This window comes from Chrysemys picta, chromosome 21 (genome assembly GCF_011386835.1).
Source record: "Chrysemys picta bellii isolate R12L10 chromosome 21, ASM1138683v2, whole genome shotgun sequence".
Taxonomy (NCBI): Eukaryota; Metazoa; Chordata; order Testudines; family Emydidae; genus Chrysemys; species Chrysemys picta.
Genome location: NC_088811.1, coordinates 8466467 through 8482008, shown reverse-complemented (window position 1 = coordinate 8482008; position 15542 = coordinate 8466467). Strand labels below are relative to the sequence as shown.

Below are 15542 nucleotides of genomic sequence, written 5' to 3'. Positions count from 1 at the left end.
TCTGTTACCTGATGGTCCTGCCTCTCAGGTGTGTCGACATTAAATGACCTTAACTGAGGCCAGAAAGGACTGTGGGAGCCATTTTGTGTCTGCAACTATTTGTGCTGGCAAAAATGCAACTGCAAAAATGGCAGCTTATTTAAGATTAGGAAAATGTGGCCCCGTGTGTCATTCTGAAGTGTTTTATTTTTCAACCATGGCATGTTCTGTGCGTACCTTGCAATCCCAAGATGGGGTCCGTGTCGGAACTGTTCAGAAGTTACAGCACTAACTTTGGAGTGATATCTATCCAATACTAATCTGTTTGCCTCTGGCAGCCTGCTGAAAGGATTGCACTTTGATATCTGTAAGACGGCTATCAGGAAATTGGCGCTAATCAAAAGCTTGATACCGAAAGCATTTGAATGTTTCTCTTTCCTGCCCTGAAACTGCAAGCAGCCAAGCCACGTAGGGTGACCAGACAGCAAGTGTGAAAAATCGGGACAGGGGGTGGGGAGTAATAGGATCCTATATAAGAAAAAGACCCAAAAATCGGGACTGTCCCTATAAAATCGGGACATCTGGTCACCCTAAAGCCACGGGAGAAGCCTCCTGACTTACTCTACCTGTTGCTGACATCACTCCAGATTCCATCAGGCATCCAAGAAACAGGTTCAGACTTGAACAGCTCTGGATTCCGAAGTGAGCTAAGAGCATTTTTAAGGAGGACGCAAGATTTGTTAGCCTAAATAGTGGAGCTACAGGAAAAGCTGGCAAGTGTTGAACAAGAATCCTGTCAGTCAGTGAATTGTACCTATAAACACTCCCAAAGCACTTTACAAAATGGGAAGCCAGGAAAAGAGTGACTAAATGAGCCGCAAGATTTTCCTAGGGATGCAGAGGGTTATGATCCAGTGTGAAGAATGCTGGATTTATGTAACTAATATTAACGCAAGGAATCAAACACAGAGGTCTCAAACCTGAGAATCCAGCCCTCTGACTACTACCCCATGCTACTCATCCATGTGGGCACAAATGATACTGCGCGGTGTGACACTGAGCGGATCAAGAGTGACTACAGGGCTCTGGGAGTACGGGTGAAGGAGTTTGGAGCGCAGGTGGTATTCTCTTCAATTCTTCCTGTCAAAGGTAGGGGCCCGGGCAGAGACAGATGCATCATGGAGGTGAATGCCTGGCTGCGAACAGGGGCTGCTAACAGGGAGTTTCACAAGGGAGTTTGGAAGGGGAGCAGGAAGGGGGCGAGGGTCCCTTGCCAGTTCCATCTGTTTTCTCTTGATTCCCCTTAATACCTATAAAGCAACTACATTCATAACTTTTTGCTTAAACAACCCTTTCAGCTGACAGGGGGCTGCAGACGGGAGTTTGACAGAGGGAGGCTTAAGAAGAGCAACAAGAATGATTAAAGGTCTTGAGAACATGACCTATGAAGGAAGGCTGAAAGAACTGGGTTTGTTTAGTTTGGAGAAGAGAAGACTGAGAGGGGACATGATAGCAGTTTTCAGGTATCTAAAAGGGTGTCATGAGGAGGAGGGAGAGAACTTGTTCACCTTAGCCTCTAAGGATAGAACCAGAAACAATGGGTTTAAACTGCAGCAAGGGAGGTCTAGGTTGGACATTAGGAAAAAGTTCCTAACTGTCAGGGTGGTTAAACACTGGAACAAATTGCCTAGGGAGGTTGTGGAATCTCCGTCTCTGGAGATATTTAAGAGTAGGTTAGATAAATGTCTATCAGGGATGGTCTAGACAGTATTTGGTCCTGCCATGCGGGCAGGGGACTGGACTCGATGACCTCTCGAGGTCCCTTCCAGTCCTATAATCTATGATTCTATGATTCTATGAATCCGCCACTAGGCGACCACTAATGATTACAGGATTTATGCTCATAAATTTGCCAAATATCAGATTGAGAACAATATCTCAGCTGATCTCAGTTACACCAGAGTAAATCAGGGGGATGGTCACTGACTTCAGTGGAGCTATTCTAGATTTATATGGATGCAATGGAGTTCAGAATCAGGACCAGAGAGTTTAAGGCTGGCATAGTGAAAGGAGCTTAAGGCAATTAGGTGCCCAAATCCCATTGACATGCAGTAGGAACTGGGTGCCTAACTTCCCTAGGTTCATTTTAAAATGCCAGCCTAATTTGCAATGGGGGCAAGTTCCACAACTGATTAGGAAGCCTGCACCATATTGCTGGTGCGTAAATCCAGCTGATTATTTTATTACAGGCCCGTTCCAGGAGCCTCACTCTTCCATTGGAGTTTGACCTTATTAAAGAAATTGTTGTTAAACTCCTAAGCAATCAAAGGCAGGTGCACAGCAGGGGTCGGCAACGTTCGGCACTCGGCTCGCCAGGGTGAGCACCCTGGCGGGCCGGGCCAGTTTATTTACCTGCTGACGTGGCAGGTTTGGCCGATCGCGGCCCCCACTGTCCGCGGTTCGCCGTCCCGGGCCAATGGGGGCGGCGGGAAGTGGTGCGGACGAGGATGTGCTGGCCGCGGCTTCTCGCCGCCCCCATTGGCCCGGGACGGCGAACCGCGGCCAGTGGGGCCCGCGATCGGCCGAACCTGCCGCGTCAGCAGGTAAATAAAACTGGCCCGGCCCGCCAGGGTGCTTACCCTGGCGAGCCGCGTGCCAAACGTTGCCGACCCCTGCTGTATAGCATGGCAGCTCTACAACAGTCACAGACAAGCCCAGTGTCTTGACAATCAATAAAATAAGCTTTTTAAAAAGGACGTGTCCCAGGTCACATCTGATCCTTCTTCTATCCCTCTTGAATTGCTTGGGTCAGATTCCGAACTCAGCTACCCTGGTATAAATCCCAAGTAAGTCCACCAAACTCAATAGAATTACTCTTGGCTTGCACTGGTGTAATTGAGATAAGAACCTGCCCCCTTGTGTCTTTTGCTTCATTCTTCCTTTTCGCACCCTGCTATTTATTAAATCATGTTGCTATAGTGCCCAAATCCCTCCTGTTCTGCAGCCTGCCAATTCTCTAGGCTCCAGGGTTCTTAAGGTGCGATATTAAATTCCTGTGTGCATGTAACTGGTACGTTGCCCAGTTCATGTGAGAAGGGCATTCATAAAACAGACAATGTCTACATTGGAAAATCTCATGTGGGCTGCAGTAATCAGCCAGGGTATTGTCCATTCTGTCGTCCAGGGTTAATGGTTTTCTTGAGGGGGAGTTGAGGCCTCAGCAACCTATATGATCAGGTTCCTTCTTCCCAGCCCTTTGGACACTTTTGGAAGAAAGCTACCCTATAGTTCCCTGAGAGCACAATCAGGGGCCAATCCTTGGAGGCACTGGGCACTAGCAACTTTCACGGCATTGGGAGTTCCAGGTTCTCAGCCTATCTCAGGACTAGACCCACGGAGAGAAGCATTTCTCTCAGGAAAATATTAAATTAACATCAACAATTCTGAGCCAGCTCCCCATCTCAGAGCCCTATGGTCTCAAAACTGGCTTTGCAATCAAAAGTAGAACTGTTGTCAAGGAGGAGCTGGCTTTTAAGCTTATTGCCTGGAGTGGGTGTGCTACCGGGAATGAGGCTAGAGGAACAGGTAAGAGAGGACCCCTAGACCCTAGACAGGAGAGCAGAGCTGTGAGCAGAGCCATGGGAGAGTGACAAATGTTTGAAATGAAATTTCAGGCAAAAGTTTTTGGCATTTTTGTCCCAGGCCAAATTTAAATTTTTCATGAAATTTCTGTCCAACGGTCCTTTTCAGAATGGAGCCCGCTGATGTTTGCCGTGTGGCACATTTCTGGTCACCTGTCTCAGTAGCCAGGTGACATGCACCCCTGCGCAGAGTCTCAGCACAAGGTGAGTACACTACTTCAATTCCACTGACGCTCAGTCCTGTTCTGAGGATGCAAGTGGGACTTAAATGGGTCATAGCCCTTGTGGTATGATGGGTGGAACTGGAGAAAGAAGGTCAGATTTCAGTGGGGACTTAGTTTGGTGCATCACCAGAGACTCAGGAGTGCAACCTGGGCCAAGCTGCTCCCAGACATGAACTGGCCTCTCAGTGTGTAACATTGGCCTCCAGGCATGCTTAATAAAGATCTCTTTTCTGCAACTCTGTCTGCTTGGTGCATCACTTATTGTTCATAAATCAGGGCTTGTGCTGGCCCTCTGTGCAGGGCTGAATTTCACCCCAGTGATGGCTAGAAATGGACTCTCATCAGCCCATGTCTTTGGACACAAAAGTGGCCCGTAAGCAGAGCTATGATTTTTCAGCTGAACATCTGCTTTTTTCCTTATTGAAAAGGAGACTTGCTGGCACTGATAATTAAACATTCCCTCTCTCTCCTTGAGAGCATCAACATCCGGATTGCTCCCATCGCTGGCTGGCCTTGGTATGGAAAGGCCGGGAGTGATATTCAGACTTGGATCCTGCGTATGGCTGTGCAATGCTCCACAGCTGTGCCAGCCAACGTTACAGTTTAAACATTAAACATTCTGTGTCAATATTCAAGTTCTTGCTCAGGTTGTTAAGCCTGTATCAAGGCAGGAAGGAGACGGGTTTACAATTCCCAGCGCTGGCTCCGGCTGTAAAAGATGAGGCCCTCTGTCTGCATGGGGACGTGTTACAAAATGGTCTGATTCAAAGATGACACAACGTGTGAGCACATGCAGCAAACCCAAATGTGAGGTGCTCTCTGAGTTCCCACAGGGGCACCAGAAAATGGGCCCACTTGGCTTAGAAGGAGAAATTCTTACCCTGCCATCCAAGTATAGACAAAAAGTAGACTGCCTGGGAGCGCAGCTTTGCCGTAAATCTCTCCGATATCACATGGTGCTGCTGCAGTCTGGCTTCCATCTTTCTGGGCTTCATTCAAAGCCTACTGAACTCAATGGAGGATGTGGCAGATTCCTTCTTAATAACATGCACCTCCCCAGCAAACTCAAAATCTTGGCTCCATAAGAACGGCCCTACTGGGTCAGACCAAAGATCCGTCTAGCCCAGTATCCTGTCTTCCGACAGTGGCCAATTGCTTCAGATTGAATGAACAGAGCAGGGAATCATCCAGTGATCCATCCCCTGTCACCCATTCCCAGCTTCCGGCAAACAGAGGCTAGGGACACCATCCCTGTCCATCCAGGCTAATAGCCATTGATGGACCCTATCCTCCATGAATTTATCTAGTTCTTTTTTGAACTCTGTTATAGTCTTGGCCTTCACAACATCCTCTAGCAGACCTTGCAGGGCTAGAGTCCATAAAAATAACAATCTTGATCCAAAGCCCTCTGAAGTCAATGGAGCAACTTGGATTGATTTCACTGAGGTGTGCTTGTTTTCATTGGCGGGGGAGAGCAAGACGTGCTTGGAACAGACTTTCTTTTCCTTGGCTTTCCGACCCACCCTAGCACAGAAGAGGAGGGATGTGTCAGGGAATTTGTCCCACGGAGACAACACACTGCATGTTAGAGGGCCGTTCACAGTGGAGAAATGTATCAAATCTAGTTGTTTTAAATAGACATCCATTTGCTTTCACATTTTCCTCACAATTCTGACCTCCCAGCCCCTGCTTAGTGCATCCCCCTCCTCTGTGTGTGTGTGTGTGTGTGTGTGTGTGTGTGTAAAAGAGGCAGCAGTGTTTTCCAAAGCAGTTTGATTTTAAAAAGGGCTCTACAATATAAAATCAAAGATGTCTCCCCAGATATTCATCCAGGTGCCTGTTAGTCAGAGACAAGGAAAGGTCCCCTTGTGTCAAAGCAAATCCCTACGGTGTATGCAACTGTCAAACTGCAATGCTGTTTCCCCCCCCCCGTTCCCCCCCCCCCCCCCGTGTTCTTTACCTTCAAATTTCCAAGAACATTCCCTGTGCGTGGCGTCCAGAGTCTGCAAATTGCCATGGTTTACAGAATCCTTTATGTCTCTGTCTGATCAAAATGACCACGTCATATTTTTTTAAAGCAGGGAGCTTGATTCTGACTGTTATTTCTTTATCCCAGGCCAGTAACCACCTCATTAAATTCCTTAGGAACATCTTTTCCATCCTGTTCTGTAGAGAGTATGCACCCGTTTGATCATCTGCATTCACTCGCTAGCATGCGAATAAGCCCATCTGTTAACTGTTCAGCTCCACATGCCAATCTTTATTACATAGGCCTGGGACAGAATAGTCCATGATCTTACCTGGCAGCTGGTTTCTTCTAAGAGAATGTGCCTTTCCCCACAGGACATTCTTATGTGGATCATAGCATTCTTGACATTTCAAAATGACTTTATCCAGTAGTTCGCAGCCCCTGTCAGACACACACCCTCCCGCCCTGGAGATGCAGACCTGTGGGCCTACTCCATGTAGCAGAATGGAGGATTTCATCCTCTCCAAGTTCTCTGCAATACCTCTTGATTAAAGGAAAATTGAGAAGTGCTGCAACCACCCCCTCCAGTCATTTGCCAGTTTCCCTGAGTGATTCAGGTCCCTTCCTTCGCATCACTTTTGCCAAAGATTTAATTTTCCTCTGGCACTATGTAATAAGGCTCAGACAAACAGGATGGCTGGGAAGAGATTTAATTTTATTTTTTGGTCTCCATCAAATAGCACATGTCACAGTTACAAACAATGATACCCCCTTTCACATGGCAGGAATCACTAGCTACAGAGGCTGATGCTCCTTTTCCAGGGGAGGCAGGTGGAGCAGAGCTCAAACACTGTCCTTTCATCTCTGGGGCCATGTATCAATTGGTCTCCTGCACCAATGACAAAGTGGACGATACCACGTCTCACGTACTTTGTTGGGCAATAGCATGAAAGGGCTCCCTGCTTGAAAAACTAATTTAGCTCTTTATTAAAAGAACTGTGCATGGAAATTCTGCAACGGCAGCTAGCATTCAAGCCATGTGCACACAGACTGACTTTCTGGTGCCTCCTTCAAACTCTTCCCTTCTGCAATCTGGGCTCCTCCGTCCAGGTTCCATGCAGGTTGCCTCACACCAGATGGTCCTCTTTGGCTGAAGGTATGAAATACTAAAATCAAAATAGTTATTCAGTGTTTCACTGCAGGCTCACCAAGGCCAAGCAAGGCTGGGGTCGTGACAGTCCTGTATTAAATCAGCTACATCCGTGTTTCCCAAACTTGGGACGCTGCTTGTTTAGGGAAAGCCCCACGTGGGCCGGGCCGGTTTGTTTACCTGCCACGTCTGCAGGTCTGGCCGATCGCAGCTCCCACTGGCCGCGGTTCACTGCTCCAGGCCAATGGGGGCTGCTGGAAGTGGTGGCCAGTATGTCCCTCAGCCCACGTCGCTTCCAGCATTGACCCATTGGCCTGGAGCAGCAAACCGTGGCCAGTGGGAGCCGCGATCGGCCGAACCTGCGGACGCGGCAGGTAAACAAACCGGCCCGGCCCGCCAGGGGCTTTCCCTAAACAAGCGGCGTCCCAAGTTTGGGAAACACTGAGCTACATAATAATATTTACCCACTCCTACAAATTGCTTCTCAGTGGCACCTCTACATGCTCCTATCACCTAGAGCACTTTCAGATGGCACCAGTATCCCCAGGAAGAGCTGCTCTGAGGAAGTGGGCACTTACTGTCATGCAAGCAAATGGTGCCGAGAGGAGATCTAGGAATGCACTAGCAAGGGGTGTTGCAAGTAGAAACTGTATTGCATTCGTAAGGCCGTGGAGTGGGAAGACAAGGAGGGCATGAGCGTTGCAGGCTCGGACTCAGGAGCCTGGAAGATTTTGCAAGTCAGGATTGAGGTGCAGTGTCAGAGCCATGTGCGCTGCTTGGGGCTGCAATCTCCAGGACAGTGCAAGTCAGGAATAGCAGAGATTAGAGTACTGGGGAGACAGAGAGGTAGAGGTGGGTACAACATTCCTGATTTTAGTTAGTGTTAAATAAGCATTCAAATCTAGCAGATTCAGCCCAGATTCACCTCTCCCCCAAAGATCCCGAGATGGAGGTTCTGCATCAGCAGCAGTGGGTTCTCCTTGACTAGCAAACACCATTCACCATTCATCAAACGCGCACTCCTCTGCTGTTAAAACATCCCTGCCTTTTATTTTCTCCAAAGCCAGCTGTTCCACAGCCAGCCAAACCCAGACGGGAAAGGTGGATTGAGTGCTCTCGAAAAGGCTCCGCATTTCACTCGCCGCTTGCCAAAAACGCCCCTGCAACAAAGAAGAGGCCCCCAGAGCCCTGCCAACTGCAGATTGTGTTAAATCACCTGAACCAGGGCAATGGGCTCCTGGCAGTCCAGGCACAGACAAAGGGCCTGGCAAGCCTTTTCCCAACCCTTAGGACTGGGGCAGGGGAGGGGATCGAGCGTAAAAACAATGACTGGCCCAGGGCATTTCTTTTCTGGAAGGAAAATAGTTGATCAAGTGGGAAGGAACGGGTGGGAAAGAGAGAGGAGAGCTGTTTGAAAGCAGCCTGACTGGTGGGGTTTGGACAAGTCCTTATTGAAACTTCAAAGGCAGGCTAGTGTTATGCCAGCTTCCCCCCCACACACTCAATTCTCTGCCAACACACCTCGGTCCTGACCTACGGCACTTCCCGTTAGTCCAGTACTGGTGCCCTGACACTGGCTGCTAATCCTGGTGGTCAGCCCCTGCTGCTGGTTCAGCCCTTACCACAGCGGCCAACGCACTGTAGCACTGAGCTACCGCAGCCTCTCCTCCGCCTACCCTCACGGCAGCCTGGGCTCCTCAGTCTTGACAATTCCAAATAGTCCTTCGTCTTGCAAACCTGAGCCTGTCCCCTGCTCTGCTTTAATGCACTCCCAGTCGTCCGTCTGTCCACGTGTTCACAAAGCGTTCATCGCCACCACGGCATTCGACCTGACTCAGAGTTCTCCCTGGTATGCCAGTCCTGGGCGTTGCCAAAAGTCTCCGCCCTTGCAATAGCCCTTTAATTCTATTTTTGGCCCTCTTCATAGCACTCCCAAATATTTAGATGCTTATTCATACTGAGCCTCCAAACCTTTGGAGAGGCACCCATCACTGGTCTGGAGGAACTGTGATTTTAATCTCCCTCCCCAGCGTATCGCCTTGTGGGCAGAGGGAGTTAGAGTGAAGAAGTAAATATGGAAAAACAGCTGAGATCATCCCTCTGCTGCTGCTACTGAGTTGAGTGGGGTAAATCCAGGAGGAAGTTAATCCGCTATCACTGGATCTATGAGCCAAATGATTCATCACCGCGCTGCCCAGTACCAAAGTCTGTACAGAGACCACGGGGAGCAGTCTGGGAATGCTCAACACCCTTGAAAAAAAACACAGGGCTTGCTTGCCAAAAGTTGTTAGATTTTTTTTTTTTACTGTTCTGCCACACCTGCTGCCTGAAACTGCGTTTTGGTTCCTGGAACTTCCAGCCTGGCAGAACCTAGTCCGTGGAATCACAGAAGCCAAGCACCTGTGGCCCAGTTCTGGTCTGAGTTACACTGGTGTAAATCTGCAGTAACTCCTGCAATGGAGTTATTCCAGATTGACACCAGCACCAAGGAAATCAGAATTTGGCCCTGCAGTTTGAAGAGGAGAGAGGCTCCCAGTCCCAGTTATCTCTGTTCAGTGAGAGCCACCAGGAAGTCCCGGGGAGGGAGGCTAAAGTGTGATAAAAACAAAACAATTTTGCATGGCTGAATATGAAACACCGTCGACTAAAGTCCAGACCCAAATTCCACTGAGGCAGAGCTTCCATACATATCAATGGAGCAAGAACAAGGACTCGGGGATTTGCCCCTCCAATAATACTTGGCATCTTTATAGCACCTGTTGTCCAAAGGGCTCTCCAAACATTTGTTAAGCCTCGCCCACCGGTACAGTAGGCTCTCTAAGAACTAGCATGCTCATTTCACAGGTGGGCACAGAGTCGAGGGCCTGATTAATATAAGGGCTGAATCCAGCTCCCAGGGAAGTCAGTGGGAACTGTGGGTGCTCAGCACCTCTGAAAACCAGGCTCCGAAGCCTTGCTTCAACTCTCCCTGAAGTCCATTGGGAGTCTTTTTATTGACTTCAATGAGAGGAAGGTGGATCGGATGCTGGTTGCCTTGCCAGTGGTGAGGCAGCGCTTCAATATCACAGTTTTAGGACTGGGACCCAGGTGGTTCTGTTTTATCACTTAATAATGTCCTGCCAGCTGCACCTCCCTGAAAAGACCACAGCAGGAGGTGGAAGGCCCCTGGCAGTTAGTGATGTATTTTGTGCATACCATTTTCATTTTGATAGAAAAAGATTCGTCTCTTTTCCTGTTTCATAGGCCTTGTCCTGGCTCATGAAACAGTGACACACAAACCACTCAGTGTAAAATCTGCCTTTCTATAATCTGGGAATTTTCATGGTTGGAAAATGGCTTGAGTTTCATTTCAGCCCTGCTCTGATGGTATGTTTTTTGGTTCACCCCTAGTAACTTTGTATCTGGTTCTACCCTTCCCACCTTCATTGGACGAGGTGAAAACTGTGCTCCCTGCAATGTGATATCCCTAAGGTTATACGCAGCCCCACCTCTGACTAGTGGGGGTTACAAGGAAACAGGGATTGGGGCCAAATTATCCCATAACGGCCTACTGCAGAGGTTCGTGCACCTTCCTCAGAAGCATCTGGTTCTAGCCACTGTCAGAAACAGGACACTGGAGTAGATGGACCATAGGTCTGATCCACTCTGGCAATTCCTGTGTTCCTGCGGGTCGAGAGGTTGGTGAGATGCTGAGAGGCAGATATGCTCAGTTACCACTGGAGAAATCTCCCTTGGCCCATTTCTGCAGGAGAAGGGCAGTTCAGCGCCTTCATTATCCGGTGTATTGGAGGGAGGGGGCTGTAATGAGATCTTGTCTTAGCTGATGTAGAGGGGAGAGCTCAAGGATGTGTGGAATCATGCTAGAAATTAACCTTGTTTTCGGACGGACACCAGCCTCGCTTCCTGTGTGCTGAGCCCTGGCTCGGTGATTATGAGCATTAGGTGATGTAGGTCAGTTGCTGTGAATTTACACCACACAGGAGAACACAGGCATGAAAGTGTATCTGCCAGGACATTCTCAGGCAGGGCAGGTGACTCCCACATAAATAATGCTACTGGGATTTTAACCTCTGGCTGCCAGAAACCCGAGCGGTGGGAAAGGCAGTACACAATACCTGTTTGCTTTGCTTTTCCCTGCTTCCACGCCTCACACGCTGATTCTCATTTTGCTTAAGCTGGTCTGCCTGGCTGAAAGTGATGTTACTTCACTGATTTGGTGGGTCATAAGTTGCAGCTGAAAATCCAGAAGCTCAGATTCTTCTGAGCCTTAAACATAGTTTAGAAGAAATAGAGAGAGGTAAAAAAGAGAGAGAGAGAAAGAATTTCCAAGTTAAAGGATTTGTGCATCTCAAGGGAATCATCCAAAGCTCATTGAAGTTAATGGGAGTCTTTCCATTGACTTCACTGGGTTTTGGACCGGGCTGCGATGGTGCAAGGACATACACACTTGTTCAGACAGCTTTTGCCCTGAACAACAATGGCTCTACCCACAAAAGACTTGATTTTCAGTGGTGCAGAGCCCCTACAGTGCCCATTGATCTCAAGCAGAATTCAGGGTGCTCAGTGCTTTGGCAAATGCCACCCATTGTGATAATGATGGTTTGATGAAATTGTGAACAGTGACTTCAGTTCCAGGTGCCCTTGTACAATGTTCTGACCTTCTTATTTATCTGACCCAGACAAGAGGGGGTTGTATTTCCCCAAAGACTTGAATTTCAAGATCATTTTATAGCCAAAGCACCTTATATACAAGCAAAGCGCTGTAAGATGAATTTCCCATATCTTTCCTCCACGTGCAGGAAAGAGGTGGTGCTGGTTTCATTAGCAGACCGGAACAGAACTTCCCCAAAGTTCTAAGGTGTTCAGATCTGAGGTTGTGGTTTGACCCATTATAAAGCTACCCTAAAAGCCAGCCCCAAGGCATGAATCCAGACTTGAGGCCTCTCCTTTCTCTACCTCCAACACTTTGTTCCAGAGGTTTGGTTTGGGCCCATCACTAATTTTGGGCCCATCACCAAGTTTAATGTTGCGAGGGATGCAGTTGTCCAATCACAGAATCATAGAAATGTCGGGCTGGACGTGATCTTGAGAGGTCAACTAGTCCAGCCCCCAGCGCTGAGGCAGGACCAATGAGAAGGGGGAGTGGCCTCTTTCCTGAATGAGAGGCACACTTGCTTTCTCTGACAATTGCAAGATGTGTAGGACGCAGTAGATCAAGTAGGAATCTTTTTTCCAGGACCTGTACTAGCAGCACAACACATGTAAGCAGCACAACACATGTAAGATGGTTTCTTTGCCTTTGGCTTTCTCTGGCTGCAGATAGCCTTATTCAGGAGGATTTTTAGGACCCAATCTTTGACTCTGGCCAAATCAGGCCGCTCCCTTTATATGTTGCACTTGAGACTAATGCTAGAGCTATACCAGAAAGGGACACTTTGCTAAGCACATATGTACTGCTTGCTGTACTCCCTGGCTATCGACTATCTCAAGTCTTGAATCCAGAATATTGAGAAGCCTCTGCTGAAAACCTGCTACCCATAATCTATAGGAAGAAAATCCCCATTAGAATGTAATATAAACATCTCACAACAGTTGTGGATGCAGCTTGCTTCTGGGTGTCAACTGCATTCCTCATTACTGGGAGGCACAAGAGTAAAGTCTGCATTAATTACTAAGCGTCTCAAAGTGCTTTATAGGCATTAATTAAATCCTGGGAGGATTTTACAGATGGGGAAATTGAGGCACGGAGGAGCAAAGTGACTTGCCCCAGGTCACACAGTGTGCCAGTGGCAGAGCTAGAGGAGGCCTTCCTCACTCTCTATCCCCTGTTTTAACCACACAAACACTCATCTTCCTCCAAGAGGTTGGCTTCATCCACCCAAAGAGTGCTTAACCCCATAAAAAAGGCATCATCTGGGAAGATTGCTGCTGTCAGAAAGTGCAAATGCCATGCTAGAAAAAAATAAACTATAATAAATGGTTACAGTGCCAGCTACATCTTGACTGTTACCCTGCATTTGTGGCCAGCTTTATTAAAACGTTGTTTCCTGAGAAACACGCTGTACTGACCGAGCAAGAAAACAGGGCAATCAGAATGTATGAGCTGCCATCACAAGTCACTAATAAAACTATCTTTGAATGAAAGAGATTCTCTGGATAGTCCAACCCTCCCACAGCCAGTATCAGGAGAAAACGCCATACTGTCACCCAACGGCTGAGGCTGGTATTCCATCATTAAGTGCATTTCTATCAGCCCTAAGTGTTTGTTTCAGTACAGTTCCTGTTGAATGGAGCATTGCTATTCATCTAAACGCAAGGATGATCTGTATCATATGGAAACAGTCCAGACTTCTCACATAAGCTACCCAGATTGTAGTTTTCCCTCCCAGCACTGTATCTTTCTATAGTGGGAAGCAATAATATTTCCAGGGAAGATTTAACACAAAAAAGCAACGTTGCTCATAGACAGGCATCATCTTTCCCAGCAGAAAAAATTACCATAGGATGCTCACACTACCTGCTGCCTTCATTAATCTATTTAATGAAGTCAGTCCATCAAATGGTTAGAGCAGAAGGCAGAGAATCGAGATGCCTGGCTCCTATTCTGTCTCTGCAACTTACTCACTGTCTCAGCTTGAGCAAATGTGTTGATCTCTCTCTGTACCTTTGTCTCTGTGTTTAATGGGGAAGCTCATTTCTATACAGAATGTTGAGTCCCCCGCATGAATAGTGCCATGTAAGTGCAAAGCAGTATTAGTTCATCAGTCCTATTTTAATTTTTTAAGGAATCCTTCAAATAATTATGCAGTTTAATATTTTTATTAATATTGATTTTATCTGTTTCGATTTTTTCTTTGTATTAGGTACGGTGCTCTTACTTTATGGCAAATGAGAATCCTGAAAGAGAAGGATAACCTTATTATATATGCTGGGGTGGGCATGTTATTCCTTACATAAATCTGGATACATTTTATAGTCTGGAACTCGAGTATAATACTTCTCTTTCATGCTGTCATTGCATCAATAGATCTTGTAAGACTTTTGGGGGGAACATAGACAAACATTTTAGTAGAAACACTCCAACCATAAACTTCTTAAGCAACAATGTAACACCAGGCAACCACACTACAGTCAGCATTCTGAAAACAAATGACTCAAATTTGGTTTTTGCAGCTTTTCGTGTCACCGAGAACTTTTTGATGGTGCAATTTCCTGCTGTTTTCATTGTATCTATACACAGTAGCCTATATCTGTATAGGATAGGATAGGATAGAACAGTACTTGCACTTCTATAGCATGTTTTAGTACAGGGTCTCTAAGTACTTTACAGACAGTTAATTCAACCTGCCTTCATAACTCTGGGAGGAAGGTATATATTCCCCTTCATTTTACATATGAGAAAACAGAGGCACAGGGTGTTAAACTGAATTTCAAGTCAAAACCCAGAAATCTGACCCCTCAGTCCTTCCTGTGCTCTAACAATTAGGCATCACTTCCTAGAAGGAGTAGCATCTATCGGAAGTATTTGCAATCTCACAGGTTGCTGTCCTCCCACCCTGTGGTTTTCCTATATGACTCTGTAAAATGTGGGTGGCTTGACCATGAGATGTGTAAACCAGGAAGTTGGAAGGTAAGCAAGGGCGAGGTTCTGGCTTTGTCTGTATGAGCCACACATTGGAGCTAATCAGGCACATCGAGCACGAAGGTCACTGTGACCTCCAGGAAGAAATGCCAGAGTATTCACAGAGGCTTGGCACCTCCTCATTCGGGGATGCTGGCCGAAGCCAGAGCTAGAATTGAGTTTGGGCCAGACTCCGACTTTCACTGACGTCGCGCACTCCCCTCTCTAGAAAAAAAGTTTTGTCTTGAGAAAAAACAAACAGACAGGGCTTGCTGCCGGATTTTCCTCCTTTCCTCCTTGTATTTTGATTCAGGAGGAACTGCAGATGCTCCGAGGGAAGAAACTGTCCATACAGAGCAGACTTCAGGATCCCGACTACCGGTGGCAGCTGCAGATGAAGTTTCTAGAGCAGGCAAAGAGTTACATAGGTGTGCCCTACGCCAAGAAGTATCACGAGCCGGGCAGTAAGTGCAGACCCTTTCAGCCCATCCTTGTAGTCTTTTGGCACTTCACATTCCAGTTGAAAGTGCCATCCAGAAATGCAGAGGCAGCACAAATCAGAAACGATGGAGGGGGAAAAAATACCAAAACTGCGAAAAGGTCCAGTTCAGGTTTGGTTCCAGAAATGGGTGGAGATTCTAGGACGTGGCATTGAGGCCTGTAGCTGGGAATTATGGTTTTGTCCACATTAAGAACATAAGAATGTAAGAATGGCCCTACTGGGTCAAACCAAAGGTCTATCTAGCCCAGTATCCTGTCTTCTGACAGTGGCCAATGCCAGGTGCCCCAGAGGGAATGAACAGAACAGGGAATCAAGTGATCCATCCCCTGTCGCTCATTCCCAGCTTCTGGCAAATAAAAGAACAATATACATTGGTGTGCCTGCCCCTAGACAAAGCTGAATTATTGTGCAAAGCTTCCTCTCGCTGCATCTTTTCTCACAAAGCGACTCTCCTGT

The 15542-nt window shown here is 47.3% G+C and overlaps 1 protein-coding gene across 1 annotated transcript in view; it reads left to right on the top strand.

The window, feature by feature from the left end:
• The window catches only part of TTLL10 (tubulin tyrosine ligase like 10), a 204386-nt gene that overhangs the window by 135793 nt on the left and 53051 nt on the right, over window positions 1–15542 (top strand). The window contains exon 3 of the mRNA XM_042852868.2: window positions 14898–15048. Within this exon, the coding sequence (XP_042708802.2) occupies window positions 14898–15048 (151 nt within the window). The remainder of the gene's footprint in view (window positions 1–14897; window positions 15049–15542) is intronic.